This window comes from Vulpes vulpes, unplaced genomic scaffold (assembly GCF_048418805.1).
Source record: "Vulpes vulpes isolate BD-2025 unplaced genomic scaffold, VulVul3 u000000710, whole genome shotgun sequence".
Lineage (NCBI taxonomy): Eukaryota > Metazoa > Chordata > Mammalia > Carnivora > Canidae > Vulpes > Vulpes vulpes.
Genome location: NW_027325790.1, coordinates 643,219 through 659,453, shown reverse-complemented (window position 1 = coordinate 659,453; position 16,235 = coordinate 643,219). Strand labels below are relative to the sequence as shown.

At 69.1% G+C, this 16,235-nt stretch overlaps 1 protein-coding gene across 1 annotated transcript in view; it reads left to right on the top strand.

Annotated features, from left to right (window-relative positions):
* LOC140597357 (uncharacterized) overlaps positions 1 to 7,904 on the top strand; it is a 34,320-nt gene extending 26,416 nt beyond the window's left edge. Inside the window, exon 15 of the mRNA XM_072745600.1 lies at positions 7,895 to 7,904. Coding sequence (XP_072601701.1) covers positions 7,895 to 7,904 — 10 coding nt within the window. The remainder of the gene's footprint in view (positions 1 to 7,894) is intronic.
* Positions 7,905 to 16,235: the final 8,331 nt, after the last annotated feature.

Sequence of the window (16,235 nt, the reverse complement as noted above, 5' to 3'; positions counted from 1 at the left end):
GGGGTTTCCGGTGGGAATCCCGGTGGGTCCGTGAAAGGCATTTACACGGTCGTGACGCACACGAAGGCGCCTCTGCAGAGGGGATCCAGATGCTCACGTGTCTTCATGTTAATGTTTAGAAGATGTACTTGGGAGACGGTGCGGGGGGCAGGGGCGGAGGGACAGGGGGAACCTGGAGCGGACTCCTCACCCACCGGAGACCGAGCCCCACCCGAGGCTCCACGCCACAACCTGGAGATCCTGGCTTGAGCCAAACTCAAGAGTCGACGTGGAACCGACGGACGGAACCACCCAGGAGCCCCTCAAATGCTCCTAACTGCAACCCCACGCTGTGAACCCTGGGGGGCGGAGGGGGGCATCTGTGACCCCCAGTCTGCCTTGAAGGGCGGGAGGCCTGCAGGGCCCGAGGATGGGAACTGAGGATGCGGGAGGCTGCCTGCATCGCCTTCCCGCCCGGCGTGGGGACAGGACCCTCCCCCGGGACCCTCGGCCACCAGGGTGAGGGCTGAGTGCTGATTGGACCCCGCCTGCCCACAGTGATGATGCGGGACCCCGCTCTGGGCGGAACTGTGGTGCCCCCGGGTTCCACCGCTGCCTGGTGCCCACTCTGCGTCCGCAGACCTTCGGAGGCACCGGTGCTCCGGATCTGGCTCGCAGCGACCCGACTCTCCTGCTCTCCCCAGTAGCCCAGGACTCGTCTCTCCTCAGTACCCCCACCCTCCCACTCTCCCCAGTACCCCGCTACTCCCACTCTCCCCAGTACCCCCACCCTCCCACTCTCCCCAGTACCCCCACCCTCCCACTCTCCCCAGTACCCCCACCCTCCCACTCTCCCCAGTACCCCCACCCTCCCACACTCCCCAGTACCCCAGTGCATAAAGAGGAGGCGCCCACACAGCGACAGGTCACAGGTGAGTGGCAGCTGATCCCTGATCCCCGCGGGCCACAGTGGGGCCTGTGGATCCGGGTGGGGGCACAGGCCTCCCGCGCTGGGGTCCACAACACCCCGACCCCCATGCGATGACCGTGAGCAGCTCCCACAGCCCTTCCACAGCCCCACGGGGTGAGAGCGGCCACCCTGCTGCCCCCGTCCAGGGAAGGAGGCTGCAGTCGGAACTCAGGCAGCTCCCCCGGGACCCCCGCTCCCCTGTAAGCCCTCTGCTGTGCAGGCACCCAAGCCATGACCTTTCCAGCATGTCCTAGACGCATGGACCCCGACAGGGGTGACTGTCACCCCCCCATCCCGCCCTGTGCCCGCTGGGTCCCCCTGGCCCGTGAGCAGGCTTGCTCTTCAGGCTCCAAAGAACGTGGAGTCCCTCGTGCTCCCCCAGGGCCCCCCTCAGGCTATTCACACATCGCTGCCCTCAGGGTGGGGAGTTCGGTCGCACTCTTGCTGGCATCAGGTTTTAGTTTTGATGAAGTCCAGTCCGTCGCTTTCTCCCCTTGGTCGTGTGCTTGTGGAATCTCGGAGAAACCTTCCATTCCCGCCCCCCCGCCCCCCCAAGCCCGCAGGGACACTCGCTGGCCGGCCCACCCACCACCATCTCTGCGCCGGCCCCGGGCTGGGAGACGTCACCCCCGAGCATCAGGTGGGCAGTTCCCCGGAGCCCCTGGGTCCCCCGCCCGTGTGCTCCTGATACCGGGGTGGGAGCGCTCTGTGACCCCAGCGTGACGGCGTGCCCTGGGACAGTGGCTGGGAAGGTGGACTGTCGGTGGGCGACGGACAGACAGACAGGCAGCGAGGGCCCGTGTGTGATGCCTGTGCCCCTCGGGGCTACGGGGTTGTCTCCGGCTCCGGTCAGACAGAGGGGCGCCCGCCCACGGGGAGCACCCGGACGCATGTGTCCTCGGAAGGTTCTCACGCGCCGTCATCCTTGGATGTGTTTGGATTGCAGCACGATGCAGGAGGACCCGGAGACCCTGCTGGCCTTGCAAAGGGCCAATATCGTGGCCCAGTACCATCAGGTGAGGCCCAGAAGGGACCATAGACACTACACACCCACGACAGGGGGGACCGTACCTGCAAGAGCAGGTGAGGCTCAAGAGGGGATCAGAGCCAAGGATGAGCCAGGTCAGCCCAGGCAAGGACCACAGTCACCAGGAACAAGTGAGACCCTGGGGATGGTCCCGGTGTCAGTAGCAACTAAGGGTCCATCCTGGATCCTCGTCATTGGTAGCGGAGGAGCCCAGGCACCAGGTACAGGTGAGGCCCGGGTGGGGACCAGAGTCACCAGGTCCAGATGAAGACCACAGCTACCAGGTCCAGGTGAGCCCAGGTGGGGACCAGAGTCACCAGGTTCAGGTGAGGCCAAGGTGGGGACCACAGTCGCAGATCCACATGAGGCTCAGGTGGAGACCAGAGTCACCTGGGTGAAGCCCAGTTGGGGACTAGAGTCACCAGGCCTGGGTGAGGGCCAGGTAGGGATCAGAGTCACCAGGTCAAGTGAGGCCCAGGTGGGGACCACAGTCGCCGGGTCCGGGTGAGGCCCAGGGGGGGATCGTCACTGATAGACAGAAGCAGGTGAGGCTGCCAGGCTGCGCCCACTCTGGCGCCCGGCCAATCTCAGAGGGTCGGCGCTCCCTCAGGATCCAGGGGAGGGAGGAGCCCTTCTGCTCCCTCCTGTCTCTGTCCCCACTCCCCTGCTCTGATCGGTCCCCACCACGGAGCCCCCCTCTGTTGCAGGCGCCCCAAGCAGGGTCTCCGCAGGACCTGTCACTGTGCAAGGTCGCCGACCACCAGGGCTTTCTGCAGTGAGTCCCCTGGACACCCCTCATCCATCCCAGGGCGGGTGGCCTTTGCAGGAACACCTCTCTGGAGGCTGACCCCCCCGCCCCCAGGTCGGGACCTGGTCCCCTGGAGCCCTCTGAGGGCCATGTCTGCGCTGGGTTGCAGCTGAGACACCCCGGAGGCCGACCCGGGACGTGGGCAGGAAGGGAGCTGGGCCCGGGGGAGGCCCCTGGACACTCAGAGGAGGGGCCCCCACGCCTGCTTTGGGCAGGCCCAGGTGTCAGCCTGCTGCATCCGGGGGTGGTGGTGGGGTGGGGTGTCCAGTCCCTTCAGCAGGGGATCCCGCCCGTGAGGGGCTCTGGGGCCGGGGCGTGCTCTCCGTAGGGGGACGGCCTGGTCTGGGCCGAGTCCGCAGGGGTGCTCTCGCCCACACCCGAAGGCTTTTGCGGGGCTGCAGGTGGATGCCGGGGACCAGGCCAGCGCAGGGAGGGGGGGGGGGGCCGCAGAGGGAGGCCCCGACCAGGCAGGAGGAGGCAAGAGGAGGAGGGGGCTGCCCTGGGCGGGAAGGAGGGAGGGGACAGCCCAGTGGCCTAGGTCGCAGGGGACGAGGCTGATGGGTCAACAGCCCCACGAGAACCTGACGGACGCTGGAGACCCCAGGTGGGGCCCCCTCGGCCCTGCTCACGGCCCAGTGTCTGCTGGGATGGCTCAGGGGTGGTCGTGCTCAGGGGCTCCGACAGGACGGGAGGTGAAATGGGCCAGGGTGGCAGAGGGGACAGCAGAGAGGGGAGCCCGGGGACAGCAGGGGGACGGCCAGGGGGCAGGGGGAGGCCGGCTGGACGCTGGGCAGTCAGGCCCTGGGGAGGCGGGGGGACCTCAGCGGGACGGTCACGGGGCACCCGGGCCACGCTGACAGCTCTCGGGCTGGTCCATCGAGGAGGGGGGCAGGTCACCCCCTGGGGGCGCCGAGGGGTCCCCGCCCAGCCCACCACCGGCAAACACCCTCCTCAGACCCCCCAGACGCCGCCCCCGCCCGCCCTCAGGCCGCTGGCAGCCCCTGCCCTCCCCGGGGGAGCCCTGCCCTCCCCAGGACGCTGGGTGCAGACGGGGTGTGTGTGTGTGTGTGTGTGTGTGTGTGTGTGTGTGTGTGTGTGTCTGTGGGGCCGGGGCCTCAGGGCTCTGCGTCTCCTGCCTTCCAGGGACAGGGAGCTGCCCGACCCCAGCCCCCGCGAGGCCAAGGTGAGAGCCCGTCCTGGGCCCCGGGCAGGACGTGGGGGGGAGCTGGGGCCAGCTGTCTGCACCGCGTCCCCCAGGACATCCCCGGGCGTCTCCCCAGTCCCCCGTCCCAGCGCTGCACGGGCCGCCGGGAACGCACCCGAGACCCGGAGCCGCGGTCCGCGGGGGGCCCTGTGCCTTCCTGGCTCCTCCGGGTCCCGCGGGGCACTGGACGCGGCCCGAGCGCCCACCTCCCGCGGCGGGAGCCTCACCTGCGGCCCCCGCCTGTCCTCTCCCAGAAACTCCGCCAGGAGACCCGGCGCGCGGACAAATGGATAAAAATGCTCAAGCGATGGGACCACTACCTCCCCAGCGAGAAGGTGGGGCGCTGGGTGCCCCCGAGGGCTCTCCGTCCTGACGGGGCTGGGGGGCCGCCCTCAGTGTCCTCCTGCCCCGTCCTCGGGGGAGCCCCCTGCCTGGGGAGAGTCTGCTGGGAGCCCGGGCCTCCCTCCCCAGGCCCCGGGACGGCGGTGGGGGAGCGTCAGGTCGGGGCCAGGGTCCCTGCTCCTCGCGGGGGGACGGGGGGGGGGGGGGCGGGGGGGGGGCCCAGATCCAGGGAGACCCAGCCTCTCTGCAGACACCCTGGAGCCGACGCCGGAACCTTCTAGATGCCTCGTGTTCCCTGGGCTCCAAGGGGCCGCCCTGGGCCCCTCTCACCAGCACTGCCTTCCTCCCCGCAGCTGCGACGCCGGGTGTACAAGGGGGTCCCGCCCCAGGTGCGGGGACAGGTGTGGCTGCGATTGCTGAACGTCGACCAGGTTAAGGCCAGCAATGCCGGGAAATACCAGGTGGGACCCGACCCGTCTACTCCCCGTGGACCCTCGGTCCCCTCCCTGCCCAGGGCTGACCCTCCGTGACCCCTCCCCACCCGGGGCTGAACTCCCGTGTCCCCTCCCCACCCGGGCTGATCCTCCACGTCCCCTCCCTGTCCAGGGCTGACCCTCAGTCCCCTCCCCGCCCACGACAGCTGGGCACAGGCCCTCACGCAGGCCCCGCGGGCACTGTGGGCACTCCCGCCGTCCCCGGCCTCCCAGGGGAAGGGTGGAGGTTCCTGCAGGACACACTCCTGTGGTGGCCCCGGGGCTCCCTGCCCAGGACGGCAGCTGCTGACAGGTCGGGGTCTGTGTCCCTGACGCCGGCTCCTCCTCCCGGGGTCTCCCCGCAGGCAATGAAGGAGGCGGCCCTGGTCTCCTCCCGGGACATCGTGCAGATCGACCTGGACGTCAACCGCACGTTCCGCAGTCACACCATGTTCTGGGACCGCTACGGGGTCGGGTGAGGCTGCTGGGCCAGCGGGGTTCGGGGGTCGGGGGCCCGGCCTGGGAGAGGCCCGGGGGCTTCTGTGCTGGGGACACGGGGTCCCCGAGGCCGGGGGGAGCGACGGCAGCAAACAACACACTGCCACGTGGTAGGGTGCTGGGGATGACCCCCGTGCCCCCAACCCCAGGGTCTCGGGGATGGGGAGGCCGCAGGACGGGGCCTCCAGGGGTCACCGTCTGAGCTGAACCCCAAGGGGGTGAGGGGCGGCCCCGTGAAGAGCAGGGGGCCGGGGTGGGGGCGTGGGGGACACGAAGGGGACCTGGGGCCAGGGTGCATGGCCGCGGCTGGACCGGGACACGTGGACCCGACGAGGGTCGGACAGGTCAGGGTGACACCCACCCTCCGGTGCTTTATGTACTTCTGAATTCTGGGCATTTTGTTTTAGACAATTTGCACTTGGTGAGCACACACGGCATGACGCCGCCCCCCCCCCCCCCCCGCCCCAGACGCCACCCCGGTCCAGGCAGGCCCTGCGCGGAGCACACGGGGCCCCAGGGGCAGGGGCAGGGGTCAGAGCAAACCCCAGACTGGGGTCGCCTTTATCTGTAGGCGTCTCCGTGTGCACCTTAGAGAAGGGGGTGCCCTGTGTCCGCAGCCCCCCACCCCATCCCCTCACCCACCGCCCCCACGCCATCCCCCTGCATCACCCCCCACGCCATCCCCCACAACCCCAGACCCCCACCCCTACACTATCGGTCCCGCCCCCACCCCCACCCCACCCCACCCCCACGAGGACGCGGTGCAGCTGCCCCCTGTGGGACAGGCTCAGCCTCCCCGGCCACCTTGGGGTTCTCTGGACGGCCTGCTCCCGTCAGAAGCCCGGGTGTCCCGCAGAGTCCCCAGGGGCCGCGGGGAGGTGGGGAAGGCAGGGAGCCCCCCGACAGGGGCTTGCAGGTGGGTGGAGCATAGGGTGCAGCTACCTGTGTGTGCAGCGGGCGGGGTGTGTGGGAGCCCGGGACCCCTGGGGTGACCTGCAGGGGCGCCAGGGGCGGGGCTGGGGATACGCCAGGCATGGGTGGCTGGGCTTCCCGGGCGGGCCGCTCGGACCGTCTCCCCACGAGAACTCGGTGCTCCTCCCTGCAGGGAACCTGCTGCCCCCCGGGGCCCCCGCGGCCCTCAGAGCGCGGCCGGGTCAGGCTGACCTGTGACCCCCGGCCCGGGGGGAGCCGGCCTCCAGCAGCCCGGGCCCGGGGGCCGCGGAGCCGGGGTGCAGACTCAGGCCGCCGTGCGGGGGGCATCGGGCGGCTCCTGGCAGCGCTGAGGGGGCCGCACCCCGTACCCCCCCGTGCTCAGATAGTGACCCCAGGGGTTCGCAGCCTGTATCGGGGTCACACCTGCACGACGTTCCCTGCTCTCCTCACGGCGGCTCAGGCCTGGAGCCCCGAGATGCTCTGGGATGGGCGGGCCCGGGGTGCCCCCCACAGAGTCCAGCCCAGGGACACCTGGGAAGACCTGGGGGTGCGCTCAGGGCCACGGATGCCCCGGCTGCGTGGGCTCGGGGCAGGGGTCACGTGGGGCTGGTGGTGTTCCCGGGACACGGGGCCGGGCCAGGCCAGGGCAGCGGAGGAGAGGCGTCAGGGGCTGCGGGGACCGGGGCAGGGGGAGCGCTGGCTCCCATGGGGGCGTGCGGGGGGGGGGGGGGGGGGGCCGCTCCAGGGCTGGAGGCCCGGGGCGCTGGCGGCGCTGGGGGAGCCCGGAGCTGCACACCCCACGGCGGGAGCCGCTCGGAGGCGTCGGACACCCCAGGGTGCACTGAACCCCCGGCACGCTGCACGTGTGAGGTCGCCGCCTGTCCCCGTGCGCAGACCTGACCCCGGAGATCGGCCCCCGCGGAGGGGCCCTGCGGGCCGCGGGGCCTGCGGGGCCGGTGTCGGCACCTCGGCGGCCTCGCTGGGCGGGGGCTGACTGAGCAGAGCCCCCCGCTGTCCCCCCTCCTAGGCAGCGAGCCCTGTTCTGCGTACTGGCAGCCTACTCGCTGTACGACACGGTGAGTGTCCCTGCCCCCGCCTCCTGCCCCGCGGGCGGCCTTGTTCTGAGTGGTGGTGACCAGCGGGACTCACAGTTATGGCCCCGGCTCCACGGCCCCCGAGATGCCGGGGAGGGTCTCTCTCCTCCGGGACGGGCAGGGGGCGGGGTGCAGACCTCCCAGGGGAGGCAGGGCCTGCGTGCCCGAGGGCCGGGGCTGCCCGGGGCCCCCGCGTGCACCGCGGCCGTCCTAGAGCTCGGGTCTGGACCCTGACAGACGGCACTACCGACGAGAGCCCGGGCGGGGAAGGCTCCCACTCCCCCGAAGGGAACGAGGCCGAGGCGCCCAGGAGGCCGCCCCCTTCCACGGCGCATTCCAGAAGGGTCCCCGAGGACCCCAGCTCACACGCTCCCCGGCCCCGCGGGGTGTCCTGGCCCAGCTCCCCTCGTGGGACCTGCCAGGGGCCACAGTCAGGCCCCCCCACCCCCCCGCCGACCTGCCCTCTGGGGGGTCTCCAGACCTGGCGGGTCCCCTACAGCCTGGCACAGCTCACGGAGGCCCCTCCTGCTGGCCTGAGGACGGGGGTCCTGGCACGGCGGCCGCAGGGCTCGGTAGCGGGACCCGGGGTGCTCGCGTCCCAGCTGGTCCGGGTGGCCCTCACCTGCTCCCCCGCCCTCTGGGAGCCCCCTCCGGGAGCCCGGGCTGGGAGGGAGCCGGGGGAGCCTGACGCCCGCGGGGAGGGCTCAGAGGGGGCCTCGGGGCGCACGCCCTCCGTGGGGCTCTGGCTCTTGCAGGAGGTGGGCTACTGCCAGGGCATGAGCGAGATCGCGGCCGTCCTCCTCATGTTCCTGCCCGAGGAGGACGCCTTCTGGGCGCTGGCCCAGCTGATGGTGGGCGACCGGCACTCCATGCACGGTAGGGGCCCGCCGGGGAGCTCAGGAGGGCCTCCCTGCAGGCTGCTGCACCGGGGGGCAGGCGGGGACCCCCCAGCTCGCCCCCCCACGGGCAAGGGCCCCGCCTCCCCGGTGGCCTCGGGGTCCCGGAGCCACGGCCACCCGCCCCACCGTCTGCAGGCCAGGCACGCACTCCCGTTGCTCCCCCAGCCTCCCGCCGGGCCGCCGGCTTGTCCCCCAGGCCCCCCTGCCAGCCCACGGCCACACGGGGCCCAGGGGGCAGCGTCTCCCCCTCCCGGGGGCCCCCAGCCTCACTCCCAAGCCCCACAGCAGAGGGCCGTGCACGCCCATCACCCTCCCCTTGGCCTGCACCCGCTGCCCCTCGGGGCTGGGGACCCGCCTGTCCCCGCGGCGGCCCCCGCAGGAGAGAGGGTGCTGGGTCAGCCGGGCCCGGTCCTCAGCCCCCAGCCCACGCCCCGCGGGGTCTCTGTGAGGACGAGGGTCCCCGGGCCCCGCGCCCCCGGCCTGGGAGGCAGGCCCTGCCCTCTGGGAAGAGCGGATCCAGCCAGGGCTCCGAGGGCGGTGGGCACACGGGGGTCAGGGCGTGGCGGGGAGGCCCCTGCCCCGACACCCCCCACCCCGCCTGGTGCAGGAGGAGGCCCTGACCGTGGGGGCCTGGGGCCTTCTCAGGCTTCTTCGTCCCGGGCTTCCCGAAGCTCCTCAGGTTCCAGAGACATCACGAGCGGGTCCTCCAAAGAGCTCTCCCGGACCTGAGGAAGCACATGGCGAGTGGGGGCGAGTGGGAGCTCCTGAGGCTCCGTCCCCGGAGCCCGGGGCAGGGGGTGGGGGGCATGGCCCTCCCTCCGAGCTGCCCAGAGTTGGGGTCACGTTCCTCCCCCTGGGGCCCGGGGGCGCCCTCGGGGCTGGGCTGGGCCGCGGGGAGCGCGTCCACCCGGCTCCAGGGGCCGCGGCGTGGGGCCTGAGCACCCCCTGCCCTCCCGCCAGGCCGAGGAGCAGATGTCCACCGGCATCTACAGCCCCAAATGGTTTCTCCAGTGCTTCCTCGGCCGGGTGAGGCCCGCCCCCGGGACCCCCGCTCCCGGACCTGCCCCCTGCCCCCGGGGAGGGCCCAGCTCAGCCCCACCCTCCAGACGAGCCAGGCCCGACCCCGGGGTCCTGAGGCTGAGGCTGAGGCTCGCAGCCCAGCCCGTCCTGGAGAAGCCCAGAGGGTCCCTGGACGAGGTCCCGGGGGGCGGCCCGTCTCTGCCTCAGCTCCCCCGGGGGAGGCCGGGTCAGCCCGGGGTGTGGACGGGCCCTCGGCCCATCGGGCGGCCAGCCTGGGGTCCTCTCGAGGCGTGGTGTCTGTCGTCAAGTGCGGGCAGAGTCTGTGCCCCCAGGGGTGCGGGAGGTGCTGGCCGGGGTCGGAACCCGGAGCGGCCGGGAGTCCCTGATCTCCCTGGGAGGAGGGCACGCACGGGGAGGCGGGGGGCGGGGGGGGGGCGCTGCGGGGCCTTGTTGCAGGCAGCCGGGGGCCAGATGGCAGGCCTAGCCTAGCCCCAGCCGAGCCCCCCAGGGGCCCTGCTCAGGCCGCTCCTCCCACCCCGCCGTCCCCCTAGACCCCCTTCTCGCTCACCCTGAAGCTGTGGGATGCCTACGTGTTGGATGGGGAGAGGGTGCTCACGGCCATGGCCTATACCATCCTCAAGGTGCACAGGAGTAAGTGAGCCCCCGGGAGCCCAGGTGTGCCGGGGGCGGGGGGCAGGGGCGGTGACCCTGGGCTCTGAGCAGCACCCAGACCTGGGGCGGGGGGACGGCGGGGCAGGCGGGTGCAGCGGGGCTCCCCGAGTGGAGCAGCGGGCAGGGGCCACCCCGGCCAGCGCACTGCCCGCGGCGCTCCTGGGCACAGCGGGACCCCAGCCGCTGGCCTGGGGGCCCCGGGGGCCCCAGGGCGGGGCCCTCTGGGTCTGACTCTCGCCCACCGCCCAGAGCGCCTCCTGAAGCTGCCCCTGGAAGGGCTCCGGGAGTTCCTCCAGGACTCTCTGGCCCAGCCCTGGGCCCTGGAGGACGAGGCCGTGCTGAGACACCTTCGGGCCTCCATGACCCAGCTCCGCAGGATGCGGTGCGACCTGCCCCCGCCAGGTGGGCTCAGGGCCCCGGCCCCTCCCGACTCGGCCTGCTGGGGCCGCCCACAGGGGACAGAGCCCCCGGGGCCCCCGTCCTCATCTCTGGGGCTCTCCTCTTCTGCGCCAGCCTCGGGGACCCCAGGCCAGGGCTGGGCGGGCGGGTACCCACTGCAGGGCCCGGGCGGCAGTGTGGGGGGCTGAGCACAGGGTCAGGCCGGGGGGGGGGGGTCACGCGGGAGCCGTGAGGACCCCCGGGGCCCCCAGCGGGGGACACACAGCCTGCTGGAGACGCTGACCCCGTCGGCCTCTTTCCAGCGGGACCTGAGGAGTTCCCCACGAGGCCCCTGGGCCTGGAGCCAGTGTCCCCGGCGCCCGGGCCTCTCCTCCCTTCTCCGGCCTCTGAGCCACCGCCCAGGGTGGAGGAGCCGGCCTCCCCGGGCCCAGCCGCCCGGCCTGAGCCGCCCGGACCCCCTCCCGGCCAGGCCATCGTCCAACTTGCCCCCCAGCCCCGGCGGTGGAACTCCCTCCCCACCCTCCCGGGGCAACAAGGCGGTGCAGGCAGGCGGCCCCGGGACACGGCGGGCTTCAAGACAGAAAACGGGGTCTCCTTCCATTTGGCACCTGCCTGGGCCACCCCAGAGGCCCCGCGACGGACCGGGCCCTGGAGCACCCCCGGGACTCCCATCACGCGGTGCCCCCAGCCCCCTAGGGATGACGCTGTCGGGCCCAGGACACCCTTCCTGCCCCGCGGCCACTGCAGCTCGTGCCCCTCGCTGGGCAGTGACGGGCACAGCCAGGGCAGAGCCAGGGCGGCGCTGAGCCCGCTGCCCCGAGGCCCCGCACAGGCCCGGGACCCTCTGCCCCCCGCGTCCACGGGGCAGCTCGATGCTCGCGGGCCTCGGGGGCAGAGCGTGGCGGTGAGGGCGGGGGCCCGGAGGCTCCGGCCCGCCGTCACCGTGCCCTGCCTCGTCTCGCTGTGCCTCCCGGAGGGCGGCACCGCCCGCACGGGACACCAGCCCCTGACCCAGAGGGACCTGGGCTGGCCTGGCCCCGGGCTCTGTGGGGGCAGGGGCGACTCGAGCGCCTGCCCCAGGCCCAGCGCTAATGGGATCCAGCGCCCCGGGGCCCTGGCCAGGCCTGCGTTCTGGCCCCGGGCCGAGCGAGCCCTCTCACAGCAGGATGTGGCCTCCTGGGCCCTGGGCGTGCCCCACAGACCCAGGTCGCTGACCTAGGGCAGCCCTGGGGATCCCGGGACACCCCAGGGCAGGGCAGCGGGGGCAGGCCCGTGGGCCCCACCCCCACCCCCACCCCCACCCCCACCCCCACCCACACCCACACGAGGAGGCAGGCTCCTCCACGCGCTGGGGCTCCAGCAGTCAGTCACCCGGCCCCAGGGGGCCCGAGGCCGGGGTCCAGCTGCCCTGCGGGGACCCAGCGCAGGAGCCCATGGGCCGCAGGTCCACGTCAGCCCTGCCGCCCCCAGAACCGCCTCTCACCGCCCCGACCTCAGGACACGCGCCCCCACCCGGAGTCGAGTCCGCACAGGCTCCCAGGCGGGGGACTCCAGCACCCGCACCCCTGTGGGATTCCCGCTTTCCTCGAAGGACAGGAAGGTCTCCCAGGGGAAGGCGCGCACCCTCGGCTCTGAGCCCCTGTTTGCTGTTGCAAGTTCAATAAAGTGTTGTCGTGTGAGAGGGCACGGCCGGCTCGTTTCTGCGTCTCCCGGAGCTCTGTGCACGGGGTGCGGAGACACCCCCAGAGAGGAGGAGGGGGCGCCGCCCAGGCCCCGACCAGCCCCTGCGGGGGCGCCGCCAGGCACACACGGCTGACGTCCCCACGTGCCTTCCCGGGGCGGCCAGACGCCAGGGTCAGGACCCCGCAGACTCTACTGCGACTCAGCCTGCGCCCGCGGCCAGGACGGGCCCTGGGACAGAGTGACAGCCGGGGAGCCTCAGGTCACCAGGGTCTGTGCTAAGCGCCCTGGGAGGTCTGTGCCCCCTCTGTCCAGGGGGCCTGGGCTGCCCGGGCTCCGGGGCGCTTCCTCCCCTCCCCGCCCCGGGCCTGTGCGCCTGGGGCACAGAGGGCCCGCGGGGCGGTCAGCGTGGCCCCGGAGCGGACGTCAGGACAGCAGGCCCTTGCAGCTCTCACACCTGGGCCACCCTCACCGGGCGGGCTCAGCGTGCACACCCGGTGCTGCTGGATCCCTCGCACCAGAGTGTGGAGGGCACCCTGCACGCCCTGGAGAGTAGGGGCTGGGTGAGCGCGGGGCTCGGCCTGGGGGCAGGCAGCGCAGGGGACCGAGGGACCCCGGCCCCGTCCCCACCCCGACTCCCACACACACACACACACAGGCAGCCCCAGGGCTCCCCCCACGGGCAGCCGGCCCCTCAGGAGCTCCCCCCAGGGCGGCCCCGAGGTCTGGCTCCCCGCTGGAGAGGCATCGGGGAGAAGAGAAGCGGCCGGCGCTCGGCGGGGACCCGCTGCCACCCACGGGAATGTGGCCGAGCCGGACCTTCCAGCTCAGCTGACCCCCCGGCGGGACGGGACGGCACGGGACGGCACGGGACGGCACGAGGGGGCCCGGGTCGGCCGGGAGAACCCAGCTAGCCGCCCAGCGCCAGCACCGGAAATGATGGTGTTTCAACCGTTTCGGCGTCAGGACGACGCGGCCCGAGGATCAGATCGCGGCACGGCGACAGACAGGCACACACCCCAAACCCAACAAACGTCGGAATCCCCCGACTGTTGTCAGACAGCAGCCGGACGGTTACAGACGTGACGCTGGGGTCCCCGGTAGGACACACGGAGGACGCTCCAGACCACGGCTGCAGAGGCGCTGGAGGCCCGGGGATGCGCCTGCGGGTGCCCACGGGGAGCGCGGGGCGGCGGGAAGCACCCTACAGAGGGGGGCCCCTCCTGGGAAAGGACGCCGGGTCCCCGCGAAGGCTCCCGATGCTGACAGCTGTCCCCCTCTCCTTCAGCTTCTGGTCCCCCCCGCCTCCCCCCATTTTGCTCTTCCTGATTCTCCGTCGGCCTCCGCCCTGCATCCGAGCCACTGACCACACGGGCTTCTTTAGGACGTCGGGTCCCAAAAGGAGGCCGAGCTCTGGCTCCCGGGATCGGGAAGGACCATCGCCGAGGTTTATGCTGATCCCCCCGAGCTCGTGCCTTCCCGGCTCTTCTGTCCTGCAGAACGAGGGGAGGCACGGGCCTTACGGGGAAGGAGGCCCACTCCCACTCGGGCGGGACCGTCCCTCGTGGGGGACCCCGTCATCTGGGCCCGGGAGAGCGAGCGGGGCCATCAAGAACAGGTCGCAGGCTAGACATGGTCCGCTCTGAGGTTTGTCCTGAAGCGAGCACTCCCCTTCCACGTCACGCTGTCTTAGTTCATCCATTTATTATTTGTTAAAGGTTTTACGTTTATGTCCTCTCTACACCCAACACGGAGTTCCAGCTCACAGTCCTGACATCAAGGTCCCCGACCAGGCCGGCCAGGCACCCCAGGGCCATGTTTCTCATCTCTTTGCTGGCTCGCCTATCTCTGCACCCAGCTGGGACATCGAGTCCACGACGGGGGAGCTTTAGCTACCTCCGAACCCGCAAGAACCCGGAACGTTCTCGCTGTGTCCCCATCCTAGAACGACCTTCGCCGTCGAACAGCAACTCAAATAAATCGGCAGCCAGCCCAATGACTCCTGGTCAAGGAAACGGCCAACTTGTCACGTGTGTGGGCCCCGCTCCCTGGGCTCCCGGGGCTCCCGGGGAGGCTCCGCTTTCTTTAACATCGACCAAGGTCCCAATGACTCCACCGCACCTCGACGCCGGGGCTCAGTTTCTGCCCTGACACGACACAGGCAGCACGTCGGCTTCAGTTACTCCCTGTCAATCAATCAAAGGGAGCCTGGCCGCTCTCGGGGTGGTTGGGGTGGTTGGTAAGAACACGCGACTCTTGTTCTTGGGGCGGGGAGTTCAAGCCCCATGTGGGTGTAGAGATGACAGAAAAATAAAATCTTAAAAAGAAAATCAGTCAGTCGGTCTGGGGGAGACACAGCCCCGGATCCCACAGGGGCAGGGAGCCAGCTGACGGGTCTACGCACACTATTAGAAGCAGCAGAGCACAAAGTCAGAACTTCCAGAAGTCTGCTAGAGGGGGGGACACGCCGGCCTCGACGGTGCTCGGGAGGCGAAGTGGGGGGCGGCCCCTGGAGCGACAGGGTGGGCTCAGGGTCCCCGGGGTCCCAAGGACGGTGGCGCCAACGGTTCCCAGGCCCAGGAGCGGGGACCCCGGCCGAGGGCCGCAGGACTAGGGCCAGCTGTCTGCCCTGTGTGGCCACAAACTGCAAACCCCTGTGCGGTCACGGGGCCGCGTCCCTGGGCCGGGCCAGCAAAGGCCAGAAGTGGGAGGAGACCCTCCCGGGCGGGAGGAGCACGGGTCTCCCCCAGGGCAGCCCCTAAAACTTGGAGGTTTGAAACTCAGTCACTTGTCCGAGATAAAAAGAAAAAAAACAAAACAAAACAAAACTCGGACACAGGCAGGGTGAACGCAGGGTTCTGACAGAAACGGTGGAGACAAGAGGGCTTGATGGCACATCAGAAACTATATGCCAATAGGACAACCTACAAGAAATGGACACCATGACACTATATATAGAAAACTACAAAAATGAACAAACAAAAAAATGTTAGAACCGGTAAATGAATTCAGTAAAGTCACAGGATACATAATTAATGCACAGAATTCTGTTGCATTCCTATACCTCAGTAAGAAGGTAAGAAAAAGAGAAACTAAGACATTAATAAAAATAAACTTAAAATGAAACAAAAAATAATATTATACTTAAGAAAAAACCTAAGGAAACAGCTATAAAAACTTACTCTGAAGACGATGATGGAAAGAAATCGATGACACAAAGAAACGGGAAGAGACACTCCACACTCGTGGACTGAAAGGGTACGAAGTGTCTTCACAACCGAGAGCAGCCCAGACATTCCTATAAACCCTATCAAAATGCCCCCAGCATTTCTCACAGAGCTAAGATAAATGATCTTCAACTTTGCATGGAACCTCAAAAGACCCCAGACAGGCGAAGCAGCCTTGCAAAAGAAAAGCAAAGTAGGAAGCTTCACATCGCTAGATTTCCAGTTATGTCACAAAACTGTTGTGATGAAGACAGTACAGTCCTGGCACGACAACGGACACACAGACCAAGAGAACAGAGCAGACCTCCCAGAAATGAACCCACAACTATGTCGTCGTTTAATCCTTGATAAAGCTGGAAAGAATATCCAGTGGGGAAAAAAATCTACAAATGGTGTTGGAAAAACTGGATAGACACAAGCCAAAGAATGAAATTTCTAGTTTTTGATTTTACTTTTGTGTGTGGCTAAATTCCTAGAAAATATATAACCTACCAAAACTGACACATAGAGAAATAGAAAATTTGAATAGACCAATTCTCAGCGAAGCTGTTGAGTAATAGGAAAAAAATTCCCAAAACGCAGAAGTCCACGACCAGATGGCTTCATGAGTGAATTCTATGAAACATTTAAAGAAGTATTAAAGCCTAGAAAGAGTATTATGCTAAGCACAATATGCCAACCCTAACCCTAACCCTGACCCTGACCCTGACCCTGACCCTGACCCTGACCCGGAAGCCTCCCCGTGGGTCCTGAGGAGGCCGGGCCCCTGTGGGCGTGGACGCGACCCCCACACGGCTGTTTCCCGTCTGTTGACTACGTGGGACTCCCAGCGCTGAGAGGGCACCTCCGTGGCTTGTTCCTGCTCTCGGGGGAGACGATTTCAGGTCGTCACCCTCGGGGATGACGTCAGCTGCGGGCCTTCCTACGCGGCCTCTCCTCTGTTGACAGACCTTTCCTAAAACCCCCTGTGCTTTTCATGCTTTGTTCTGTCAAATGCGTTTTCTGCGACT